The sequence below is a fragment of the Castor canadensis genome, chromosome 7 (genome assembly GCF_047511655.1).
Source record: "Castor canadensis chromosome 7, mCasCan1.hap1v2, whole genome shotgun sequence".
In the NCBI taxonomy this organism is placed as follows: Eukaryota; Metazoa; Chordata; class Mammalia; order Rodentia; family Castoridae; genus Castor; species Castor canadensis.
The window spans coordinates 32,118,703-32,143,837 of NC_133392.1; the positions used below are offsets into that span (position 1 = coordinate 32,118,703).

At 49.2% G+C, this 25,135-nt stretch overlaps 1 protein-coding gene and 1 non-coding gene across 2 annotated transcripts in view; one reads left to right on the plus strand and one right to left on the minus strand.

Moving 5' to 3' along the window:
* Slit1 (slit guidance ligand 1) overlaps positions 1-25,135 on the plus strand; it is a 165,100-nt gene that overhangs the window by 107,989 nt on the left and 31,976 nt on the right. The window contains exons 7-22 of the mRNA XM_074078625.1: positions 237-308; positions 776-939; positions 3,230-3,377; positions 3,834-3,905; positions 4,352-4,423; positions 6,258-6,329; positions 7,063-7,206; positions 13,074-13,237; positions 13,927-13,950; positions 14,092-14,236; positions 15,157-15,231; positions 15,401-15,544; positions 18,926-19,069; positions 19,424-19,590; positions 23,110-23,242; positions 23,973-24,041. Coding sequence (XP_073934726.1) covers positions 237-308; positions 776-939; positions 3,230-3,377; positions 3,834-3,905; positions 4,352-4,423; positions 6,258-6,329; positions 7,063-7,206; positions 13,074-13,237; positions 13,927-13,950; positions 14,092-14,236; positions 15,157-15,231; positions 15,401-15,544; positions 18,926-19,069; positions 19,424-19,590; positions 23,110-23,242; positions 23,973-24,041 — 1,809 coding nt within the window. The remainder of the gene's footprint in view (positions 1-236; positions 309-775; positions 940-3,229; positions 3,378-3,833; positions 3,906-4,351; positions 4,424-6,257; positions 6,330-7,062; positions 7,207-13,073; positions 13,238-13,926; positions 13,951-14,091; positions 14,237-15,156; positions 15,232-15,400; positions 15,545-18,925; positions 19,070-19,423; positions 19,591-23,109; positions 23,243-23,972; positions 24,042-25,135) is intronic.
* On the minus strand, positions 17,567-17,692 carry LOC141425352 (small nucleolar RNA SNORA51). The gene has a single exon (XR_012450412.1). It is a non-coding gene; the product is annotated as a small nucleolar RNA SNORA51 (small nucleolar RNA).

Genomic DNA, 25,135 nt, shown 5'->3' on the forward strand with positions numbered 1-25,135 from the left:
GACACATGAGCAGGAGAGCAACTCCTGCAGTGCAGTTGGGTCACGGTCACCGTCCCAGCTCATGGCTTTCCCCATCGGAGGTCTGGAACTCATGTTCTTGGGTGTAGCCCCACTGTACACAGCCCAAGGGTAGACCATGGCACCTGGCATGACAGCCTCCTGTTCTTTAGCAGAGAGGCCCTGTCCTGTGTGAATTCCTGCTGGGCAGATGCTAAATGGCTCTGGTTCCTCCTTAGGACTTTGAACAACAACAACATCAGCACCATTCCTGTGTCCAGCTTCAACCACATGCCCAAGCTACGGACCTTGTGAGTCCACCACAGGCACATGGGGGCAGTGGCCGGAGGCAGGTGGTGAAGGAGGGGGGCTGCTGTGGCGGGAAGGGGTTGCCCTCCTCCACAGTCAGAGACCACCCAGGAAGGGATCTGAAATTGCAGGCCATCTAGTGTTATTCACATGTGATTTTTCCTTGGACAATGACTTGGTTTTGCATTTGAAAATGAGTTGGTAACTTGGGTAGGGTGTCTGTGTGAGCTCAGTGAGATGAACTCCAGCCAAAGGTGCAGCCTGGGAGAGAGAGAAGGAAACCACAGGGAGCTTTGTGTCACTGTGGATTGTCCCCAGGTTGCAGCTGAGCTGCACAGCTGACTACATGTAAATGGCAGGTGGGCTGAGCACAGCACCAGGGCCTGACCCCCTGCCTGGGGTGGGGAGGTGCCTATTTGGTCGGGTCTGGAAACCCAGGTGGGTTGTGAGCCACCCTGTCCTCTTGCAGCCGCCTGCACTCCAACCACCTGTTCTGTGACTGCCACCTGGCCTGGCTCTCACAGTGGCTGAGGCAGCGGCCAACCATTGGGCTCTTCACCCAGTGCTCAGGCCCCGCCAGCCTGCGTGGCCTCAATGTGGCTGAGGTCCAGAAGAGTGAGTTCAGCTGCTCAGGTGGGTACGGGTTCCACCCAGGGCCCTCAGCTAACTGCCATGGCCTCCTGTCCTCACCGCTTCTCCTGCCTCTGCTTCTTGGCTCCTCCATTCCCACCCATAACTGTATATTAATACCTGTCCCCTTCTGTCCAGCCTTTACTCTTTCTGCTATTACCCAGTACCTCTCCCTTCTCCTCCCCTGTCCCTTTCCCCCTTCTTTACCATCTCTCCCCGCCCTACCCCCACCCTCATTGCTTCAGCCCTGCCACCTTGACAGTCCATCTGCCTTGGCTCCTGCCTGGCACCTTTCTCTTTCATGTGGGGTCTTGAGGTAGCCTCCCAGTTGGTCACCCATGTCCTCCCTGGCTGCTTTGGCTTCATACCACAGCCAGAAAAGCCTAAAAGAAGCCACAGGGGTCACTGGTCACTGCTGCACACACTTACCAGCCTCTAGCACTCCTGTGAGCATTGGTAGTGGGAGGTCCCAGCAGGGTCGCCCTTCTCCCCTGATCCTGGCCTCCTTATTCACTGCATCCCAGCCACCAAGGCCTTTCCTGGAGCCAGGGCCTCACCTCTTGGCCATCCTGCATGTTGCTCCTTGCTTCTCCTGGCTACACCCTTCCCTTCTGCTGCCTGCTGACCCTCCTCACCCCACGGGGCCCAAGGGTATACTGCAGGCTCTTTGACTCCAGATGAGTTCCAGGTATACTGCAGGCTCCATGAGCACAGGGAGTACGTGGGATGGGTTTTCAGGCCTCGTCCTCAGCACTTTACCCACGCTTGGCTCATGTAAATGGCTGAGAAATGTTTGCTGCAGGAATGGACTCTGAGCCAGCCCATCTCTGAAGGGAAGGATCTGCTGGGCTCGGCCTCCCCCCCGTCTATGTGAAGCTCTGGGTGTGGCTAGCGCCTCCTCCCAGGGCACTGGTGGATGCTGAGACCAGGCTTGAACACTACTGTGCTCAGGGCTCTGTGTGTGTGTTTGTGTGTGTGTGTGTGTGGTGGCAGCGGGGGAGTGTATGAGTGTGTGAGTGTGCACGTGAGCGTGTATACACAGGCATGTACTCAGCCAGGGCTGAGACTGCAGCCCTGAGTGGCACAGCTGCCATAATTTTTAGGAAAAGTGATGGACAACTTGGACGACTTCTATTTTAGAATGGAAACTTTTCCTTTGCATTTGAAATACCTTGGCTTATTTGTTTACTTATTCTGACATTATTTTCTCCTCTGGCGTATCGGCTCCCTGGCAAGCCCTTTCCTGAGAAGGACACTGTCAGGAAACTTGCTGCAGTTTTGTTCATAATAGCCCAAAGTTGAAGGCAACCTAAATGTCCACAATGAGAGAGTGGATTCACTAATTATAATATAGCTGTATGTTAGAATACTAGTCAGCAATGAAAAATAACAAACTACTAGTCTTTTTTTTTTTTATTGGTGGTACTGGGATTTGAACTCAAGGACTCATGCTTGCCAGGCAGGTGCTCTACCATTTGAGTCACTCTACCAACAAAAATAATAAACTACCAATAGACACAACATGGATGATTCTCAAATCTGGTACATTGGGTGCAAAAAGCCAGACACACTGGAGGACCTACTGTATGATTTCATTTATGTCAAGTTCACAATCAAGCAGGACAAATCTTTGGTGCTAGATCTCAGAATAGTGGTTCCTTGGGGAAGGGGCAGAGAGACCTTGGTGATGAAAATGTGCCACATCTAGGCAGTTCACTTAGGTAAGTTATATCTCAATTTTTTAAAGCTTGGGCTTTTATATCAGGCACTGGGTGTGGTTCTGGTTTTGCTACCTGTTAATTCAACTGAGTCCTCCAAAGTAATTAATATGGAGGACTCAGTTTCCACACCTGTAAAATGTCAACTGGGTTGTGCAGGGAGGGTGTAAATGAGACTGTATAATCAGTGTGTGGCTGGGAGTGAGCGCTCAATAGACATGGCTGTTATCCTACTGGGAAGGAAGTGCGGACTTTGACCCAGAGTGGGCAGTTATGTGAACCAGAGCCCAGAGTGTCAGAATTCTAGGCCACAGATTTCCTAGCATATACTCGCTTTCTCATCAGTTCTGTGCAGATTGAATGCAGCACGCACCTGGCGGGCCTCCTGTATGCCAGGTGCCCACAGAGTGACATCAAATTCAGAGTCTCTCATTTCCGGTGTCCTTGGTGATGTCCTTTGGTTGATCCTCATCCACAGAAACATCCCCTGTGCACCTGTCTCCACCCATCCGTGGATCTGTGGAGGAATGTGCTGATTTAGGGCATCCCAAGGTCACACCTTGCTCTTTCCACAGACCAGGGGGAGGCGGGGCACGTGCCCACGTGTACCCTCTCCTCTGGCTCCTGCCCAGCCATGTGCACTTGCAGCAATGGCATTGTGGACTGTCGTGGCAAAGGCCTCACCGCCATCCCTGCCAACCTGCCTGAGACCATGACAGAAATGTGAGTGGAGGCCAGACTGGCTCTGGGACACAGGCCCTTCAGGCAAGCTGGGCTCTGGCCATCCAGGGTAGAGCTGGAGCAGGCACCACCCCAGGGCTCTCAGTGGCAAATGGACAAAACATTTGCCTCTGTGGGGCCTCACTCCCTGCTCAAGGCCAGGAAACTCTGAAGGGCTGGGGAAGGGGGTCCCTTGTCAGTCCATCTGTCCAGCCCAGCTGGATGAATCTGCCAGTATGGGTTTGTTAGTATTGGCATTATATTATATGCCTTTTTTTAACCATGGGAGGCTAGGATGGTGGGGTTTAAATCACAGAGGCCAGACTTCAGCCTCAGGGGTTGCAGGAAGAACAGAGCCTGGAGGGGCCCAGGGCTTGTTTCTGGCATCTGAGCCCAGCAGACCACAGTCAAGGTCAGGGCGACCTGGGGACTCACACTTCCCACACTTTCTCTCTGCAGCCGCCTGGAGCTTAATGGGATCAAGTCCATCCCCCCAGGAGCCTTCTCTCCCTACAGAAAGCTGCGCAGGATGTGAGTGCCCCTGTGCTTCCAGGGAGGCCAAGGGGGGGGATGGAAGAACCTGGACCAGGTCAGCTGTTGACTGAGTCTGGGTATAGTGGTGATGCTTCTGGCTTGCAGGGTTGTTGTGACCCTTGAATGGGGCACTGAGCTGTGTTCCCCCCGCCCCCAATGCCCAGAGCTGTTTGTCATCCTCCCATTTCAACAGAAGCAGTTAGGGAGGTGAGGGGTTGTAAGGGCCCAGCTAGGATACCAGTCGCTCACTGAGCTGGAGGCCTGCCATGGACCCTGCCCATGACTACATAGGAACAGAGCAGTTCATGGGTTTTCAACTGTGTGAGAAACTTTCTACTTTCGAAGAACCCCCTACCCTGCCCTGCAGCTAGGACATGGAGGGGACCAGGCAGGCTCTGTGGGGCTCAGGAATTCAGCCACTCTCTCCCCGATTCCCCTTACAGAGACCTGAGCAACAACCAGATAGCTGAAATCGCGCCTGATGCCTTCCAGGGCCTTCGCTCCTTGAACTCGCTGTGAGTATAGCAGCGGTGAGATTCTCTGGACACAGAGTCCCAGGAGTCCCCAGTGGCAGGGCCACAGGTCCCTCTGCAGTCCTGGCCAGCCAGGCTGCAGAGGGGCCCCCTCTGGCTGCACAACCAAGGCTACCATGCCCTGTGCCCCTCCTCATGGTGGACCCTCTGCAGCATGGAGTGGAGGAGGGAACTGAGAACTGAGTACAAGAAAAGCTAGGCAAGGCTGTTGCCCTGACAACTAGAATGTTTTCCCCACCGTGGTGGGGATTTTCCCAATATTATTCCAGGCAGTCATCTTGTTCCTGTAGAGCCTTCCCCGGTCACCAATAGGGCAGTGACCACCAGTTACTGTGCTGACACCTACCACACCCTGCTATCTTTTATTCCAAAGTGCTGAATCCCACATTGCCTCTGGCCAGTCTTTCCCTCCCCTCCAGGCCCCTCACTCTCTGAGGTCCTGCTGTGCCTTGGCTACACGGGTGCCCTGTGGTCAAGCAAGCACTCTGTGGTTGGAGCCCTATGTTTCTCTTAGGAACGGTGTTTCCACCTGCTCTGGTCTGTGATCACATAGACTTAGAGGCCTAGCAAGTGGAACAGAATAGAGCCCACTTCCCCTGGGAAGTATAAAATGGAGGTCTCTTCCTCTGAGATATGAATACAGTTTTCTTACACTGGTTCTGGCCACTCTGAAGGGATAAAAGGTAACAATAACCCATTTAAGTGGGTTTCTGTCCTCATGGGTACCTGGTCGTACTGCTTCCTTGCCATCTCAGAATCTGCAGGCTGGGATAATGCAAACACATCCTACCATCTGTGTCTACCTTGGCTAGCTGGCCCTGACCTTGTCTCCCTGCTTCAACCTCTGCCCCTGCACTCCCTTCTTTACTCTGAAGCTGGGGTGGTATTTCAGAAATGGGGAATCTGATCGTGCCTCAAAGGCTTCCTCACACTGGCTGGGTAAAATCCAAGCTACTGTCACATTTGTTTCCCCCACCTGAGCCATGCTGTCCTTTTTAGCACTCTGTATGGGCCAATGTGATTCCACCACAGGGCCTTTGCTCCTGCCCTGCCCTCCTCCAAGAAGGATTTTGAAGCCATGCTTGAAGAGACAACACACAGAGCTTTTCTCTGGCTGAATGTCTCCAGGGTGGTGTGGGCGGATGTGGTTATGACATTGGGAATAGAACACACCCTCCCTTCCCCAAGCCCTTGATGTTTTCACTGTCTGCTTCCATTCCTGCCTGTTTAAGGGTTTTGGGGATTTGTTTTTTTAGTTTTGCTATTATTTTCTTAATTATACTTGGAATTCATTCATGCTCAGCACAAAAAACTTTCCAAATACCAAAGTATATATTTAAAAAACACTTGCAATCCCATCACCTAGATTTCGTACTGCGTGTACTATCTGGCATTTTATTTTTTCCCTGTAATTCTCTGAAAATAAGTTCATCAGAACTGCTCATGTGACTCTCTTCTCTCAACAGTCTCCTTTTGAATCTTGGACAGGGTTAATTTCCCATGAAGTTCCCTGGAAAGGCCCCTTTGTAGGCTTCTGTGGGGTCGGAGTGGGCAGAGGGACAGGGCTGCTCCTGCAGCAAGGGGGAGCACATCCAACTCTACCCTAGAGAACTTTTGCTGTAGACTGGAAGCTGGTCACCCTTCCTGCGGACACTTTAGCACCATCTGCTGGCAAACTCCCATAGCAAGCACAGGCTAGGATGCTCTCCTCGCGAATAGCCTGGAGGGTGGTCCGTCTGCACCAGCAGCATGCCAAGCTCTGCAGAGCCCTGGTGGCCTGCCCTCTGACCTTCCCTTTCTACTGCCTTTTCTCCAGGGTCCTGTATGGGAACAAGATCACAGACCTGCCCCGTGGTGTGTTTGGAGGCCTGTACACCCTACAGCTCCTGTAAGGACTAGTCCCAGAGTGTCCTCTGGTGGCATTCAGGAAGAGGCCTGCATTTCTCTAGCCTCCAGTACTGTTCATTTCAGCCTCTTTTGGGAATGGGACTCACTTGAGACGGAAGCATGGAAGACAGGTGAAGCCTGTCTAGCCTCTGCAAGGCCGCAGGGCTCTGCAGAGGCTAGATGGGGAGGTAGAGGCAGGTTCAAAGATACTTGCAGGATACCAGAGCCAGAGGCTCCTGCATTCCTGAGGCACCCAGCATGACTGGGACAGGTCTGTCTCCTGCAACAGGCATCCAGACCAGCTCAGCCTCCTTGAACCATGGGCACTGAGGCCAGGATTATGTCTTAGGACCAGGAGACATTAAATCCAAATGTTCCTAACTGGCTCCCTGGGGGCCCAGCAGGACCCTGGGAAGGAGGAGGGAGGGGCCCCCTAAAAAATGCCTTTAGGAGGTAGCTTTGCCCCTGTATTCTCCTGGAATCTCAGAGGCATCACTAGCGGTTCCTTGAGGGGAAGAAGAGCAGGTGACCACAAGGTCTCTGTGCACAGGCAGAGAAGGCATTTGGAGTTGCAGCTCTTATGTGCAGAGTGGACTGCTGGGAATCAGCTCACCTGGGCCTGCTCTGTGGGCTCCTCCCTGTGTGTGTGTGTGTGTGTGTGTGTGTGTGTGTGTAGTGGGGAGTAGTTCAGATCCTGCTTCTCCCATACTTCCCAGCCCTGGTTTTGCCCACAGGCTGCTGAATGCCAACAAAATCAATTGCATCCGGCCCGACGCCTTCCAGGACCTGCAGAACCTCTCACTGCTCTCCCTGTACGACAACAAGATCCAGAGTCTCGCCAAGGGCACCTTCACCTCCCTGCGTGCCATCCAGACCCTGTAAGCACCCTCCCCCCACTCCTGCATTGCCTCCTTCCCTCCCTGCAGTGTCACCCTGGGCAAGTCAATTAGCTTCTCAGGGCTTCCCTTTTATTTATCCAGAAAATGAGGCCATCTTCTAGAGATTAAAGGGAATGTTTGTAGGAGTTTAGTTCATCATACATGGCTAGTTCATGGTTCATCATGGCTACAGTTAATAATAGCAATCAATAATAGAGCACATTGATTCTAAGACAAATGTTTGCACCTTAATGGCTCTGAAATTGGATTGCATGTCATTTTTTTCAAGGAAAGAATTAATTATTTGCTCACAGTTTCAGAGGGTTATGTCCATCATGGTGGAAAAGGCATGGTGAGCAGAGCAGCTCACATCATGGCGGCCATGAAGCAGAGAGAGAGAGAGAGAGAGAGAGAGAGAGAGATTTTTTTCTGGTAGAACTGGGGTTTGAATGCAGGGCTTTGTGCTTGCAACGCAGGCACTCACAAAGCTGGTGCTCTACTATTTGAGCCACACCTTCAGTCCATTTTGCTCTGGCTATTTTGGAGATGGGGTCTCTCAAGCTATTTGCCTGGGCTGGCCTGAAACCATGATCCCCCTGACCTCAGCCTCTTGAGTAGCTAAGATTATAGGTGTGAGACACCGGCACCTGGCTAGAGAGAGATTTTTTGATAGTGCTTAAAATAATATTGCATCTTACAATTGGTTATGTCAAATCAAATGAACTATAGTAAAAACAATGATTATTATAACAAATTAAAAATTAGAAGCAACAAATCTAGTAATTTGTTGTAATCCCATATTGTGGAAAATTACAATGGTGTTAAAAGTAGCACAGTGAACCTCCAAGTGTTCACCACTCAACTTTAATTCTTGGTCAGTCTCATTTTATTTCTGCTCTCCCCCAACTTCCATGCTATCTGAACTATTTTGAAGCATATTCCAGATATCATTTGTCACCTATTCACACTTCGTCCACATCTGTAATAGACAACGATCTTTAAAAACACTAACACAGGGACTGGGGGTGGAGTTCAGTAGCAAAGCACTTGCAAAGTGTGTGTGGGGCCCTGGGTTCCATCCAGCACCACAAACAAACAGAAAACTGAAAGATTGTTATTATGTCTAAAAGCTTAATAATTTCTTGACATCATTACGTATCTAATTAGTCTTTGAACTTCCACATGTCTTGTATGTGTTATACAATTTTTATACAGTCTGTTGGACTCAGGATTTAATAAGTCCTATGCAATATGAATGGCTGATTCTGGTGTACATGTCCCTTCAGTCATTTTTCAGCTCTAGGTGAATTCGTTACTTTTCTTGTCACTGTGACAGAATGCCTGATGTGAGCAACTTAAAAAGAGGAAAGATTTATTTTGGCTTATGAATTCAGAGGGCTCAGTGCATGTTTGCTTGGCCCCATGCACTGGGCAGAACATCATGGAGGCAGGAGTGTGTGGAGGAGGTTCTTCACCTCATGGTGGACAGGATGCAGAGGGTGGGGAGGTGGACAGGAAGGGGCCAGGGACAAGACTCCCCCAGGGACCCACTCCCAGTTACCTACTTTCTCCAGTAAGGAACCACCTCGTAAAGTTTCTACCACCTCCCTAAATAGCACTACCAGCTGAGGACCAGCATTTAACACATGAGCCTGCCAGGGACAGTGCAGATTCAAACCATAACAAGAGGTCCTCTCTATCTCCCTTTTCCCTTGCAATTCATATGTTGAAGATGCTGCAGCATTGGTTCCATGTAGTTGGTCACAGTCTGGTCTTGGCTGGTAGCGTCCCTATGGGACCGTGTCATGAGTTCCTGTGGCCTCTCTACATCCTGATTGAAGGTTGAATGGGAGCTGGTGGAGTGGCTTAAGTGGTAGAGTACCTGCTTAGCAAGCATGAATCCCTGAGTTCAAACCCCAGTACGGCCAAAAAAGAATAGAGGCATTTACTTGGTGGTCTTCCGTCAGTACCTCCCCAGCCTGCATTCTGACTGGATGTGCTGGCTGTGGGGCAGGTGCTGTGCATAATGGACACTGACTGTAAATATTACCATGGTCTTTGTTGTCCTTGTCCTCCCTGCTGGGAGGTGCTCACTATCAGAGAGCATCTGCTTCAGGTGTAGGGCTGGGTTCCAAGGAAGTTGAGTAAAAGGTACAGCACCTGTTCCCTGGGGACATGGCACATCACAGGGATGCTGGCCACAAGGACAAACTCATTAAGCCTGCACACTCGCCTGCAGCAGAATGCCTGCTTTTAATCTGCTTATAGCCATGGAGAGGGAGATGGAGCCCCGTGGGGAAACCTCACCAAGTATGAGAAATGAGAGGTTCCAGGGAGACAGTGGCAAGGTGGGTTATTTTAAGCAGCTGGCAGAGCATCTGAGAGAACATGCAAGGAGATTTAATGGCAGAGATCCATACCCAGGGAAGCCTGGGATGGGGAATGGAGTGGAGCAACTCATATGAGCTACTACTCCTTGCAGGTGGTACCCTGCTCAGCACTTACAACTACCCTGTGGAGGTGGTGTCTATCATCCCTGATTTTATTAGTAAGGAACTAAGACAGAGGAGGATGTGATTCCTCCAACATCACAGAACAGCTCCTGGAGCACAGCTTTGACCTGAGGCATCTCTTAACTTCAGTGAGAAATTAGCTTTCCCATTATTGTGCTCCTTCTGTAAGAACAGACCCATTATTTAAAGCAAAATTGGACTTCCATGAGCACATACTGTATATTAACTGAAAAATAACTTGAAAGAAGAATAAAAGACATGCAAATCCAAGGTACAGTCAGGATCTTTTTTTTTGGTGGGACTGGAGTTTGAACTCAGGGCTTCACGCTTACAAAGCAGATGCTCTACCACTTGAGCCACACTTCCAGGTTATTTTGCACTGTTTTGTTTTTGAGACTGTGTATATTACACATGGAGTATCATCAGTTATAGGGCATCTGGGTTGTTTCCTTAGCTTGGTTATTGTGAACAGTGTGCAGTAAACATACTTGTACAAGTGTCTCCATTGTACCCTGATTTAGGTCCCACTGGGTAGATGCCTAGGAGCAGTATCACTGGATCATATGACAGTTCTATTTTTAGCTTTTTGAGGAATCTCCATGTTGCTTTCCATAATGGTTGTACTAATTTACAATTCCCAGCAACAGAGTATAAGGGTTCCTGTTTCCCCACATCCTCGCCAACATTTGTTGTTGTCTGTTTTATTGATGATGGCCATTCTACGTGGGTGAGATGAAATCTTGGTGTAGTTTTGATTTGCATCTCTTTTATAACCAGGGAAGCTGAACACTTCTTCATGTATTTACTGGCCATTTGTACCTCTTCCTTTGGACATTCCCTATTCAATTCATGTGCCCATTTCTTCATTGTTAATTCTTTGGGGGTTGAGGTTTTTGAGATCCCTGTAGATTCTGGATATCTGACAGAAGAATAGCTGACAAAGATTTTCTCCCATTCTGTGGGCAGTGTCTTGAGTCTAGTGACTGTTTCTTTTGCTGTGCAGAAGCTTTTTAGTTTGATGCAGTCCCATTTGTTCATTCTTGCTCTTGTTTGCTGAGCCATTGGGGTTCTATTGTGGAAGTCATTACCTATGCCTAATATGTTGCAGTGTATTTCCTACTACTTCCTGTAGTTGTTTCAAAGTTTCAGGTCTTATATTAAAGTCTTTTCTCCACTTTGAGTTGATACTTGTACAGAGTGACAGGCATGGATCTAGTTTCGGTTTTCTGCATGTAGATATCTAGTTTTCCCAGAACCATTTGTTGAAGAGGTTGTCTTTTCTGCATCATGTGTTTTGGGCCTCTTTGTCAAAAATTAGATGGGCGTAGCTATGTGGATTCATATCCAGGTCCTCTATTCTGTTCCACTGGTCTTCATATCTGTTTTTGTGCCAGAACCATGCTGTTTTTATTGTTATAGCTCTGCAGGATAGTTCGAAGTCAGGAACGGTGATACCTCCAGCGTTGTTCTTTTTGCTCAGTATTTGCAGTCCTTTGCGTTTCTGTGTGAATTTTAGCATTGATTTTTCTATCTCTAAAGGGAATGTCATTGGGATTTTGATGGGGATTCCATTGAACGTCTAGATTGCTCTGGATAGTATAGCCATTTTCACAGATTTGATTCTATTGATCTGTGAGTTTGTTTTATTAGATCTAGGTTCTGCATATGACAGAAAACATTTTATTTGTCTTTCTCAGTCTAGCTTTTTTGCTTAACAGGATGACCTCCAGACCCATCCATTTTCCTGAAAAATGTCATAATTTCTTCCTTCTTTATGACTGAATAACACTCCATTATATATACACACACATATAGATCTGTGTATGTATTACATCACATTTTCTTTATTCATTCATTTGTGCTGATTCTATATTTTGCTTGTTGTGAGTAGTGCTGCAGTAAACACGGGTGTGCAGGTGTCTCTATTATATGCTGGCCACCATTCCTTTGGGTACATGCCCAGAAGTGGTATAGCTGAGTCACATGGTAGCTCTGTCTTTAGGTTTTTGAGAAAGCGCCATCCTGATTTCCATAGTGGCTGCACTAATTCACATTCCCAGCAACAATGTATAAGGGTTCCTTTTTTTCCAAATTCTGGGCAACATTTGTTATTGTTTATTTTCTTCATGATAGTAATTCTTATGGTGAGATGAAATCTCTATGTAGTTTTGTTGTTGTTTGTTTGTTTTGAGCTGGATCTCACTATGTAGCCTAGGCTGGCCTCAAACTCCCAATCTTCCTGCTTCTGCCTCCTGAAGTGGCAGAATTGCAGGTGTGGGCCACCATACTCTGCCCTTGATGTAGTTTTGATCTGTATTTCCTTTATGTCCTGCCATATTTTAAATGATCTACATGCTCTTCCCTGGGAACCAGCACACACATCTGCCCCGTGCTAGCTGACAGTTTAACATGGGAATAAATGTTGAGCTGGTTGCAGAACAGTAGGAGGGGCCTGGTTCACCTGGTGTAGCTGAGAGGAGCCAGGGGAGGTTCTGACCAGATCCCAAGTCAGGACCACATGGCAGGACCCAGGAGGTGATGGAGGGGGGATAGAGTGGCCAAGGTCTAGACTAAGCCGGGCACAGACCCTGGGCCAGAGTTCACAATTTGGCTTAGAGAGGTCTACAACCCCTCCAGGGGCTGGACTGAGGCCAAGTCAGATGGTCTGAACAGATGTCTCTCAGATGGAGGAGAAGTAGCCATGCATGGTAGTGCCTCTGAGCTGGCTCCGGCCCTGTGTCTCTATATGGTGTGTGCCAACATTGGCTCAGGTATGGTATCCAGGATAGGGACAGGAATACTTCTCCCTGGCTGTCTCATCTCAGACAGCCTGAGCAGGACATGCCCAATTGGGTGGTGACCCAGACACAGGTAGACAGACCAGCTGCTGGTGTGGCTCAGATGTGGCTTGTCAGAACCTGCTGGAATGGTCAGGACCTATAAATGGGAAGGTGACTATGGGTACTCCATTACCTGTCAGCTGCTCCACACAGCATCACCACATCACCGTTAGTGATATGGTAGCCAGCCAGCCGGGGAACTGAGTGATTCCCCAGAACGTAGCTCCTTTTGTTGAGAGATGACCTTTAAACTAGCAAAGGGAGGCAGCTTGGGAATGGTGACTCCCCTTGCAACCCAGGGACTCCAGCAGGCCCAGCCTTACCATCTGGTCCCATTCCCCTCCCAGATGATGGCTGAGCCTGCCCAACTGTGCAGGAGAGGGAGAAACCAGGGCGCACGGGTGCTGGGGAGCATCTGCCTCAGCCCCAGTTTGCCATGAAACCCTGTCCAGGTGGATGTGGGTGCAGGTGCACAGCCCTGGTTTCTGACAGCCAATCTGCTCCCTTCAAATAGGCATCTGGCCCAGAACCCTTTCATCTGTGACTGTAACCTCAAGTGGCTGGCAGACTTCCTGCGTACCAACCCCATCGAGACGAGCGGGGCCCGCTGTGCCAGCCCCCGGCGCCTCGCCAACAAGCGCATCGGTCAGATCAAGAGCAAGAAGTTCCGATGCTCAGGTAGCAGCCACCTGTCTGTACTTGGTCGGCTGGGGACCTGGGATGTTTCTTGGTTGGCTCCAAGGAGTGTGTCCTCAAACACTTGGACCCTTGCTGGAGGATGTGAGCTATGCCCTGTAGACTTGGATGGAAATGGTTGCTCTGTCTCACCCCTCATTTTTCTGTGGTCTAGAGTGGTGGGGCTCACTGAAGGCCCAGAGGGAGCACCTGGCCACTCTGCTCCCAGGCTAGCCCTCGTGTGCCACTCCTCTCAAGCCCTGTGGAACACTTGGGAGGTCTGAGAACACTCACAGTGAGGTAGAAGCTTCCTTCAAACCTTGGGACAAAGTACCCTTGGCGAGTGCAGTGTACTCAGCCTCTGACAGGGGACAATGCGGGTTGGTTTCTGAGCATGGGTCCTGATCCTGAGGCCTGGTGCCACCCTGCCCAGTGCTCACCCATAAGGTTGGCCAGCGTCCTCCTGAGCCAGTGTCAGAGGCTTAATTGGGTGTAGTGCTGCCCAGCGCTGGCCTGGGGAGGAGGCACCAGTGCCCTGGTGTAAGAGCTTCTTCACACAGGCACTGGACAGATGGACTTGGAGGGTGGGAAACCCCATGTGGGCTCCAGATGCATTCTTGGGGTGCCTTTGGTGAGACATAGGGCCAAGCATGGCTGCTCCTACATCATGGTTTGTTTGCTTCTCTCCCCAGCCAAAGAGCAGTACTTCATTCCAGGTAGGAAAATGGAGGGACACCGGCCAGCCTCTGGGGATGGTGGCAGTGGGTGGCCTGGCTGGGGGCATTGGGAGCTGCTGGGATGGCCACAGTTGCTTGGAACCTGCCTCAGCCATCATCTGGACCTGCTTCTTAATACAGGCACGGAAGATTACCAGTTGAACAGCGAGTGCAGCAGCGATGTCGCCTGTCCCCACAAGTGCCGCTGTGAGGCCAGCGTGGTGGAATGCTCCAGCCTGAAGCTCTCCAAGATCCCTGAGCGCATTCCCCAGTCCACAGCTGAGCTGTGAGGGCCCCTGCACAACTCCCCCACCCCTGGCACCCATTGACCCTCCAGGCTTTCCTCTCAGCCGGCTCTGTTTTGGGGACCACGGGAGGTACCACCCAGAACATGATAGCTGCCGACTTTGGCCCTTTACCTCTGCCTCAGCCTCCCACAAAGAAGTCTTTGGCACCCATGGCTGGTCACCAGCCTGAACCGGGGGTGACTTTGCTCAGCGATGCTTTGGTCTTCATTTTCTTTTTGTGGTACTAGGATTTGAACTTAGGGCTTTGCCCTTGCAAAGCAGGTGGACTCTATGGCTTGAGCCACACCTCCAATCCATTTTTCCCTGGTTATTTTGGAGATGGAAGTGTGTTGAACTATTTGCTTGGACTGTCCTCAAACCATGATTCTCCTGATCCCAGCCTCTCAAGTAGCCAGGATTATAGGCGTGAGCCACCGGCACCTGGTGCTTCTGTCTCCTTTAGGGGACACAATTCCATGAGCTCAAGTTGAGGCACAAGCCAACCTTTATTATTTTTCCTTATCTAAAAATGTGAATGAGGCTGGGTGTGGTGGTACACATCTATAATCCCAGCACTTGGGAGGCTGAGGCAGTGGGATCACAAGTTCTAGGTCAGCCTGGGCTACATAGCAAGACCTTGTCTCAAACAAACAACAAACAAAGAATTTGCACATATACATGTATGTATATAGACACCTGCACATACCTATCACTTATGCAAATTTCTTGGTGTTGTTAATGTCCAAAAATACCCTATTCGCCTTCCCCATCCCAGGCCCAGCCTTCTTGGGAAATGAGGTCATTGGGCCTTGTCAGAGAAATTCTCCTGCAGTCCCTTCTGTTTGCATCCCAGTCTCAACTCGGATGTTACTTTCATTCCTGCCATTTTTTGGTGTGTGTTCTCTTCTGCTTCTTACAGACGACTGAACAACAATGAGATTTCTATCCTGGAGGCCACTGGGATGTTTAAGAAACTTACACATCTGAAGAAAATGTGAGTTGCCCGGTGGTGGGAAGGAGCCCGTCAGGATGCTGGCCCCAGATGGAGAGGGAAAAGACTGGGGTGGGGACTGGGGCTCCCATGCGTGGGGATGATGGGGTCAGGAAGGGAGGAGGATCCTGGGTGCAGTGATTAGAAATTCTCTCCTTGCCCCCTCTCCCAGCAATCTAAGCAACAATAAGGTGTCAGAAATTGAAGATGGGGTGTTCGAGGGTGCAGCCTCGGTGAGTGAGCTGCATCTGACGGCCAACCAGCTGGAGTCCATCCGGAGCGGCATGTTCCGGGGTCTGGATGGCCTGAGGACTCTGTGAGTGTGTGGGGCTGGGGGAACAGTGCCAGGGTGGGTGTGCACTGAAGGGACAGGGTGAGGCAGGTGGGAGATGCCCTGCTAGCACACCACCTGAAGGAGAATAGGGACTACTGAAGGTTCTGAATGGTGGGACAGGTGATCCCATGTTGGTAACTGTGGTGAGGCCCGACCTCTTGTTCTTTTAGATGTGGGCCAATGCTTGGTGACGGCATGGAGGAATTGGGCCCTCTGGGAGGTACCCCCCCCCAACCACACTGTCCTGTGGTCAGGCTGCAGGAGCATGGCATGACTGCTGGCAGGAGGACTGGTGGCCATGAGGCGACCTTGCCCAGGTTCAGGTGTAGATGAGGGACAGAGATGTTATGCCATGTCTGGGATTCCGGGATCCATGACTCAAAGGTAGCCAGATCTCACCAAACCCCAGGAGCTCAGTGGAACCCTGGAGCCATCACCCTTCTACCAACACTACAGGGAGCCCCCTCTCCATCCAGGTTGCGTTGACTTCAAGTGACCCTGTGTACATTTAGGATCTGGTAGACAGGGCTGCTTGCCCAGGCCTTCCCACACTGATGGGACACTCCCTCTCCACTGTCCAGTCTGGGAGTCACATGAAGCACTTATCTCATTTCAATTCATTTAAATGTAAATGGCCACATGTGGGTAGTGGCTACTGTATGGGAAACCCACCTGCCCAGTGTTTAAATCCCTGTCCTGCAGCAGGTTATGCATTTGTCTTCTGAGCACATCTTGCTGTATTTGTGGAAGGTAAGTGGATGTGTGACAGGCTCCCTATGTATTTTTGTTTGTTTTACCAAAAGGGGATTTTACTCGGCACAGTGTTTTGCAGCTTGCTTTTTTTCACTTGTGAATAAGGCGTGGCCAGCTTTCCAAGCTGTTCCTGTCTGACTGTCTCACTCTTCTGTTTGCATAGTTTCCTTGGGTGCTGGGTGCTCTTCAGCCAGTCACTTGTGTTTTTTCTGAGGAAGACTAGGAGAGGATCAAAGAAGCCAGTGCAGGGATGGTGCAGACGCAGATAAGAAGTACCCAGAGCCAGGCACCCATGGCTCATGCTTGTGATCCTAGCTACTTGAGAGACTGAGATCAGGAGGATTGCAGTTCGAGGCCAGCCCATGGAAATTCAGGAGATCCTACCTTGAAAATACCCAGCACAAGAAAGGTCTGGCAGAGTGGGGGCTTGAGTGGTAGAGCACATGCTTAGCAAGCATGAGGCCCTGCCCCCCACCCCCAAAAAAGAAGTGCCTAGAACCTCAGCTCCACCCAAATAATATGGTAAATTGTTGTAGAAACAGCTTTCCCTCCTGTCATTTCTACACATGCGTACATACGCACGTGCACACAAGTACATACAGACACATCTGTGTGACCACCATCAGCCATACCACAAACACCATTCTCTCCACACGTTTGTCTCTGGCCTGTCTTCCTTATTATTATTACAATGAGAGTGTTAAGAACACCAAAATAGAATCTACCCTCTTAGCAAACTTTTTTTAAGTTTTAGCAAGGATTTATTTTAGTAACAAGACAAATTAGGGAAAAAAGGGGAAACATTTCTTACTCCCCAAGCAGGAAATGGAAATAAAGTCTTAGCAAATTTTAAGTACTTAATATGGTGTTGCTTACTACAGGCACCATGCTGTAGTGTAATCTTCAGGACCTATTCATTTTGTGTAACTGAAATACATATATATATGTCTATATATATATGTGTGTGTGTGTGTATATATATATATATATCTCATATTAATTTTGTTTTGGAAACAAGGTCTTTCTATGTAACCAAGCCTGGCCTTGAACTTGAGATCCTCCTGTCTCAGCCTCCCTAATGCTGAGATTACAGGCTGTGCCCCAGTAGAGTCAGCTTCTAGGTATATTGAATAGAATCCTATAATAACTTTTATTCAGTGATCTGCTTTTTCCTTAAATGTATGTGGGCACCTTTACCTGTCATTAAAATTCCTTATACAACATAAATTTTTTTCTTTTTTTTCCCTCACCCCATGGTTCCCTAATCACAATACATACCAGGCACAGGGCCTGGGTTGAAGTGTATATGGGATAGGTTTCCTTTTTCTCCTCTTTCTATGCAGACAGTATGCAGCCTGTGGTAAGCACTAGGAAACCACAGCATAATTTTTTTTTTCAGTACTGCAGCTTGAACTCAGTGCCTTCACCTTGAGCTACTCCACCAGCCCTATTTTTGTGAAGGGTTTTTTGAGATAGGGTCTCATGGAACTTTTTCTCCAATCTCTCCCTCCTAAGTAACAAGGATTACAGGCCTTGTTACTTACAAGTGCCCAACAATTACAGGTGCCCAACAATTTTTAAAGACTATGTATGATATAATTACTGGAAATTTAGGCTGTTTCTAATTTTTAAATTTTGAGCATGTTGTGATTAATATTTTTATCACAAGTTCTGAGTCCACCCATGAGTATTTCCTTATGGTGAAGTCCTCAGAGTAGACCAGCTGGTGGAAGAGAAGGTGGCTTTGTAGCAACTTTGTAGAGATGTCCAGGGAGGTCCCAGGTTTTATTCTTCCAACTGTGTGTGAAAGTGCCCTTTTGCCCACACTCTGCTGAACCTGTCATTATTATTATTGTTATGAATTATTATGTATCTAATTCTTTGTCAATTTGACAGGCCGAAATCCAGCATTGCTTAAATACCCTGATTACTAATGAGTTCAGCAAGGTTCATGAATGATCTCAGACCGTTTTCATTTTTTCAGGAATTACCAACTCTGTTGGCTTGACGTTTAATTTTGATTTTGGTTGGGGTGGGAAATCTAGTGAGTTCTCTGAGGATGAACAGAGACTCTTCTAGATTCAGAGGAGGAGGAAGAACACTGCAGAAAGATATCATAGTGGGCCAGGCGTGGCCACTCTGAGGCAAGGCATGCGTGAGGGTCTGTTGACCCCTAGCGTAGAGGCAGCTGCTGGGCTAAGAAGATAGGCTGGGGCTGGGTGGATGTGGTCTCACAGGTCACAGTAAGGTGTTTCTGTGGGCAACTTGAAAGCCACTAATGGGCTTGAAGCTGGAGAGTAGCTTGCCGGTGGGTAGAGAGTAGAGCATGGCCTGGAGTTGGGGAGCAGCCCTGGGCATCCAGGGAGGGAAGGTGAAATGCCAGGGACCATGATGTTAGGATGGAGAGGAGTGGCAGAGCCACGAGGGCCCTCGGAGAGAGATCTTCTGGAGGTGAGCACAGGTGTGCAGACTGCCTTTCAAGACCATGGCCTGGGTGGCTTGGTGCCTTTGGAGGAGCAAGCATCATGGCTGTCTCCACAGCGCACAAGCAGACTGAGGTAGGACACGGCACAGGGCTCCCCTCCTCTCTCACCACCTCCTCCTCTCCAGGATGCTGAGGAACAACCGCATCAGCTGTATCCACAATGACAGCTTCACAGGGCTGCGCAACGTCCGGCTCCTCTCGCTTTATGACAACCATATCACCACCATCTCTCCTGGGGCCTTCGACACCCTCCAGGCCCTCTCCACGCTGTAAGTCCCAGCCTTGAAGGACAGACAGGATGGTGGCTCTGGAAGTCACCATCTGGATTCTGGGACCCCTGCCACCACCCTAGAGGAGGTATCCCTGGGTGTTACTTTTGAAGAACTCCCTTGAAGGAAGCTGGGGTTTTCTTGGTTTGTTGAAACCTGGTTTCCACCGCTCTGAATTCTGTCTGTGGTCCTGAAAACCAGTCCTCTGGGTGATTGTCACTTGTCTGGGAAGGAGCTTTGGGTGGCTGTGTGGCCAGTGTGTGGCAGATCCTACAGTGGTGGGCAGGGGAGACGTTGCCGGGTCTGCTGAGACCGGCAGAGTGTCTTCATGACCACACACCCTGACTTTTCCAGAAACCTCCTGGCTAACCCCTTCAACTGTAACTGCCAGCTGGCCTGGCTGGGTGACTGGCTGCGGAAGAGGAAGATTGTGACTGGCAACCCGAGGTGCCAGAACCCAGACTTCTTGAGGCAGATCCCCCTACAAGACGTGGCCTTCCCTGACTTCAGGTGTGAAGAAGGTAACTCGTGGCCCCAGGCTGCAGGGGGAAAGGAAGGTAGGTGGGCTGGGCCTGGCTGATGGGATATGCAGGTCAGAAGGATGGTGAGTGGGCTGGCAGCACCCTCTATAGGCCCCTGGGACGAGGGGAGGCACTGATGATGGGAAGGGCAGGAGACACCCTTGCCTGGAGGTGTCTTTATGTATGCAGTTATAAGGCCAATACTATACTTACTAATTTTTTTCTTTTGCAGTACTGGGTTTTGAACTCAGGGCCTACACCTTGAGCCACTCCACCAGGCCCGACCCTCCTTATCTTCCGAGATCAGACGAGATCGGGCGCATTCAGAGTGATATGGCCATAGACTGTGAAGGGTTTTTCTGAGATAGGGTCTTGCAAACTATTTACTTGGGCTGGCTTCGAACCACGATCTTCCTGATCGCTGCCTCCTGAGTACCTTGGATTATAAGCGTGAGCCACTGGCACCCAGCTGTGCTTACTATTTTTAAAAAGTGAGAAAATATGGGTAGAAAAGGAAATAAACATTACCTATTATCCCATTACAGTAACATTTTGATGTACAGTAGACCCTTGATTTCCACGGGTCTATGGCTCCAAGTCTCAGCTACTGAGGAAAAACTGCACATGCTCAGGACAGATGGAGTTCAGTGCTGTGCTCCCAATGCTGCATTCATTTTCTTTTTTCTTTTTTTTTTATTCATATGTGCATACAATATTTGGGTCATTTCTCCCCTGTTCCTCCACCCCCTCCCTTATCCCCCCACTTCCTCTCTTGCCCCCCCTTACCCCTCGCTACCCGGCAGAAACTATTTTGCCCTTATCTCTAATTTTGTAGAAGAGAGAGTATAAGCAATAATAGGAAGGAACAAGGGTTTTTGCTGGTTGAGACAAGGATAGCTATACAGGGAGTTGACTCGCATGGATTTCCTGTGCATGTGTGTTACCTTCTAAGTTAATTCTTCTCGAACTAACCTTTTCTCCAGTTCCTGGTCCCCTTCTCCTATTGGCCTCAGTTGCTTTAAAGTATCTGCTTTAGTTTCTCTGTGTTGAGGGCAACAAATGCTATCTGGTTTTTTGGGTGTCTTACCTATCCTCACCGCTCCCTTGTGTGCTCTCCCTTTTATCTTGTGATCAAAGTCCAATCCCCTTGTGTGTTTGCCCTTGATCTAATGTCCGCATATGAGGGAGAACATACGATTTTTGGTCTTTTCCAGGCTAACCTCAGGCAAATGATGTTCGCTGGATTCATTTTCCAGCAAACTGGCCAACTTCTGCACCCAACACGTCTGTTAAAATACATGCTGCCTTTCAAAAAATCTAAAATTATCATTTTATTACTTAAATGAAGCACATTAACTTTTGCCTTACTTTTAGGCACTATTTGCTTTTGGGAAGGCAGCATTTCACAAAATGAAGGGCAGGTAAACACTCAGCAGATCACACAATGATTTCAACACCACTGTGGATAATGCAGGGCTGACTGAAAACCTTCTCCACATCCACTGAGCTCTGTTAAATGCGCTTGGAAATTTAAAATTTTTGCTTTTGAAATTTCTTTTGAATTTTTATTTATTACTGTTTTTTGAGTGCGCTTGGTCAAAGCCATATGTAATGAATCTGAGAATAAGGAGGGCTTCCTTGTAAGTATGTTCAACTAGACTTGCTCCTGAGCACTCCAGATGTATGGGGTCACCCTGTCCTTCATATGCAGTGGGACCCCTTGAGTCCCATCTGCTACATACAGAAAACTCAATGTCCTCTTTCCTCTGCGTTCTCAGTCTCACCCCCCCCACCCCGTGACCTTATCTTGCCTTTCACCAGTAGGAAGGAGCCTGGTTGGGTGCAGAAGTGCCTTCCTTGCCACTGGTCTCCCTGTTCTTGCCCTTCCTACCCCTCTCTAGTCTGTTCTAGGTGACGGCTCTGCTCTGGGACCACCCTGGCCAGGCCACGTGGAGATGAGGGGGAGCCTAGGGGAAACCCCGGCTTTTACACCAAGAAAAACCATCAGGGAATTTTCCTAAACAAAACCAATGGATTTGCTAAGAGCAATTTTGCTTCCTATTTTTAAAATTAGAAGAAAAATCTCCACACCATTCACATATGTACTTCTGTATCAATTTAGATAATACTTTGGTAGTTTTTTCAAAACTTTGATTTAAATTTTTTTTTTTCTGGTGCTAGGGAATCAAATCCAGGGGCTTGCACATGCTAGGCAAGGGCTCTACCACTGAGCTACACTCCCAATTGTGATTTTTAACCAAACTATATATCTTAAGCATTATTTCCTACCATAAACTAGCAGTTGAAAGCATTGTTTTCCAGGAAACTGTCTTTCTTATTGCAAACACAATGCATCGTCATTCCTTAAAAACCACAACAGGGGCTGGCAGAGTGTCTCAGATGGTAGAGCTCCTGCCTAGCAAGCGTGAGGCCCTGAGTTCAAACCTCAATGTTGCAAAAAAAGCCACAACGAAGGACAGCCAGAAGGAGATGAGAGGTGAGAAGGTCACCCTGCTTGGAGCTCAGCGTCAATGCTAGGGGATCTTGGGCAAGTTACTTAACCATCCAGCTTTCATTTCCTCATCTCTAAAATGCGCTCCTAGCAGCAGGTCCACTTGTGGGATGTTTTGAGGATTCAGAGAGCTGATCTTTACTTAGAACACAGTGCCTGCACATGACAGTGCTCCAAATCTGACAGTCACTACCACCAGGGAATATGTGCTACCACCTCTGGTGTCCTCACTGACTCTGACCATGGCATCTTTATTGTCTCTTCTGCACCCAAACAGAAGAAAGGAAGGCACATACAATGCTCTAGTGACCATCACTGCATAAATGAATGGGTTAGTGAAGGGATGGTCAGAGTTTGCCCTAGCCAGACCTGGGCCAGTGCCCATGATGCCTGGGAACAGTTTTCTGACAAGTCATTTAACCTCTCGAGAGCTCAGCGAGATGAAAGTTCATTCACTCACTCACTTCGTCTGTTTGGAGGGTACCTTGTGCTGAGTGCTGAGTTCTCCCGGGGAATAAAGAGGAAAGAAGAGACACAAGTCTCTGTCCTCTCTGCTTGCATTCTAGGGGATGACAATGGCACACCTTTACTGCACTGCTAAGGGGAAGGCATTAAGGGGAAGGCATTAGATGCAGTGTCAGTGCTCCAGAAATGGTGTGACTATGTTCTTCTCTCCCTTGCCCACTGGGGTGGCCCAGGGCAACCACAGACCTATTTTACCCTCAAAACTGTACCAGGGGCGGGGGCGTAAGGGAGGGGGTGGGGGGAAGGGGGGAGAAATGACCCAAACATTGTATGCACATATAAAAAAAGGAAAAAGAAAAAACAAACAGTACCAGGAACCATTGTCCCTGGTGGTTTTAGGGATGTTGTGCAACAAAAAAGAGACTTCCTGGCGGCCCAGGTAGTGTCAGAGAGGAGCTTCGGTTGTGAGGGGCCCCTGCCTTCAGGTGACCATAAGGAGACCATCCCCCTTGCTGACTAGGATGTCGTGCCTTCCTCCCTAGGCCAGGAGGAAGGGGGCTGCCTGCTCCGACCGCAGTGCCCCCAGGAGTGTGCCTGCCTGGACACTGTGGTCCGATGCAGCAACAAGCACCTCCGGGCTCTGCCCAAGGGCGTCCCCAAGAATGTCACAGAACTGTGAGTACCTTAGGCCTTGTATCCTCCATGTGGACCATGGGAAAAGAATAGTGGGACATTTCCCCAGGAGTTGGGAGGTGCCCAGGAGCAGGTATGACTGACTGGGTGGAAGTTAGGGCCTCACAGACAACACTGGCTTCAAGAAGGCTTTCACCTTTTCTTGGGTCCCCTCTCTGCACTCACCTGAGAACCAAGTCCCCATGGCCAGTGCTCCATCCCTTTAAACTAAGCTCTTCCTTTAAAATAGAGAACAGCATTGCTTTTTCTACTTAACATCATTTCAGGAGCATTCCTCTCTGTCATGAAAACTCTTCCACATGTGACATTTTTTTACCAGTGACATAATGTCCCCACATGCATTGACTGTGCTCTAGATGACAAGTCCCCTTCTGTTAGATAATTAAGATGCCTCCAATCTTTAACCACATAAACAGCACCCTTCTGTGAACGTCCCTTCAGGAACCTGCTGGTCAATGAGGGCTTAGCTTTAGGACGCTCGTGCCTTTGTCTGCTGGCCTCCCAAGAAAAGCAGCTTCCTTTGCACAGCCACTGGCCCACTGGCCGGGGCAAAAGCAGCCTTGTCACTTGCCTCCCCACCCCAGCACTGAGCAGTGTGGCACGCACATCTTCGTCGATGTGGATTTGGAATCTGCGCTCCTGTGGGATGTGGATGTCGATGCATGTGATAAGCAGGGAGGGGCGTGCTCACACCACTGTGTTCTTTCCATAGCTATTTGGATGGCAACCAGTTCACGCTGGTTCCAGGACAGCTGTCCACCTTCAAGTACCTGCAGCTTGTGTAAGTGTCCAGGCCTGCCTAGACAACAGGAAGGCCATTGGCATCTAACCATCATGGCTTCAGCTTTCCAGGAATCTCCACACACCCCACCTCCGGGAGACCCTGTTTGTAATTCCTTCCCCTTCCCTTGGGGAACACCTGTGCCCAGAGCTATTTTGCCACCTAGTGACCACACTTGGGAATTGCATCCTTACAGACCCGGTTGTGTTTTACCTGTCTGCTTTTGTGAACTCCATCTCTCCAAACCTCCCTTTGGGCTGATAATTATTGCTCTTGTGGTTAATCCTTGCAAACATAGGAGCCAGGGGAGAGTAAAGGATGAGGGAAAGCTTCCTGGTCCAATCTCAGCTCCCAAACCAACTGTGAACTAAAGCACTTATAAGTACACATTTTTAGCCAAGGCTGACTTTCCACCCCATGGGAATATACAAAAAAAAAAAAACAAAAAAAAAAACCCTTACCCTTCCAGCCTAATTAGGACTTCATTTCAATTCTTCATCTACTCATTGGCCAGATTCTACCTGAAAGAAATGCAGAGGACTTCCCTCTTAGTGTGACTCAGAGCGGTGCTCCTTGAAATGTGGCCTGTGCAGCAGTGTCAGTGTAAGACGGTTTCCATGGGTCTGTTCGTAGACAAGGAACACTTGTCTTCCTTCACTGAGACAGTCTTCCTACGAGAGCAGTGCTAGCGTGGACTGCTAACATTCAGATCAAGGACTGACTGGGTTGGTAGCACTGGCTTGTAGAATTCTGCAGCTCCAACCTTGGGACTGTGTTTTGATCATTCTAATAGGGTAGGGGTGGACACAGTGCCTGGTACCAGGGAAGGAAGCTTTATACTATAAGCTCCCCAACCTTTCTGGGTCCAACCTAAGGAAGGTCCTCCGGTGGCCCAGATGCACATAAGGAGGGAAGATGGGGCCCGAGCACGGTTGGTAGGCTAGTGGCTTCTGTTATGCTGCCTCTCCAGGGCTGAAATACCTCCACCTGCAATCACAAGGAAGGGCCTCAGTGCTGAAATGGATTTCTAGCAACAATGGGAAGAATTCGAATTCAGTTAGTTATAGAAAGGTTCACTGGGAGGAGGTGAAGGC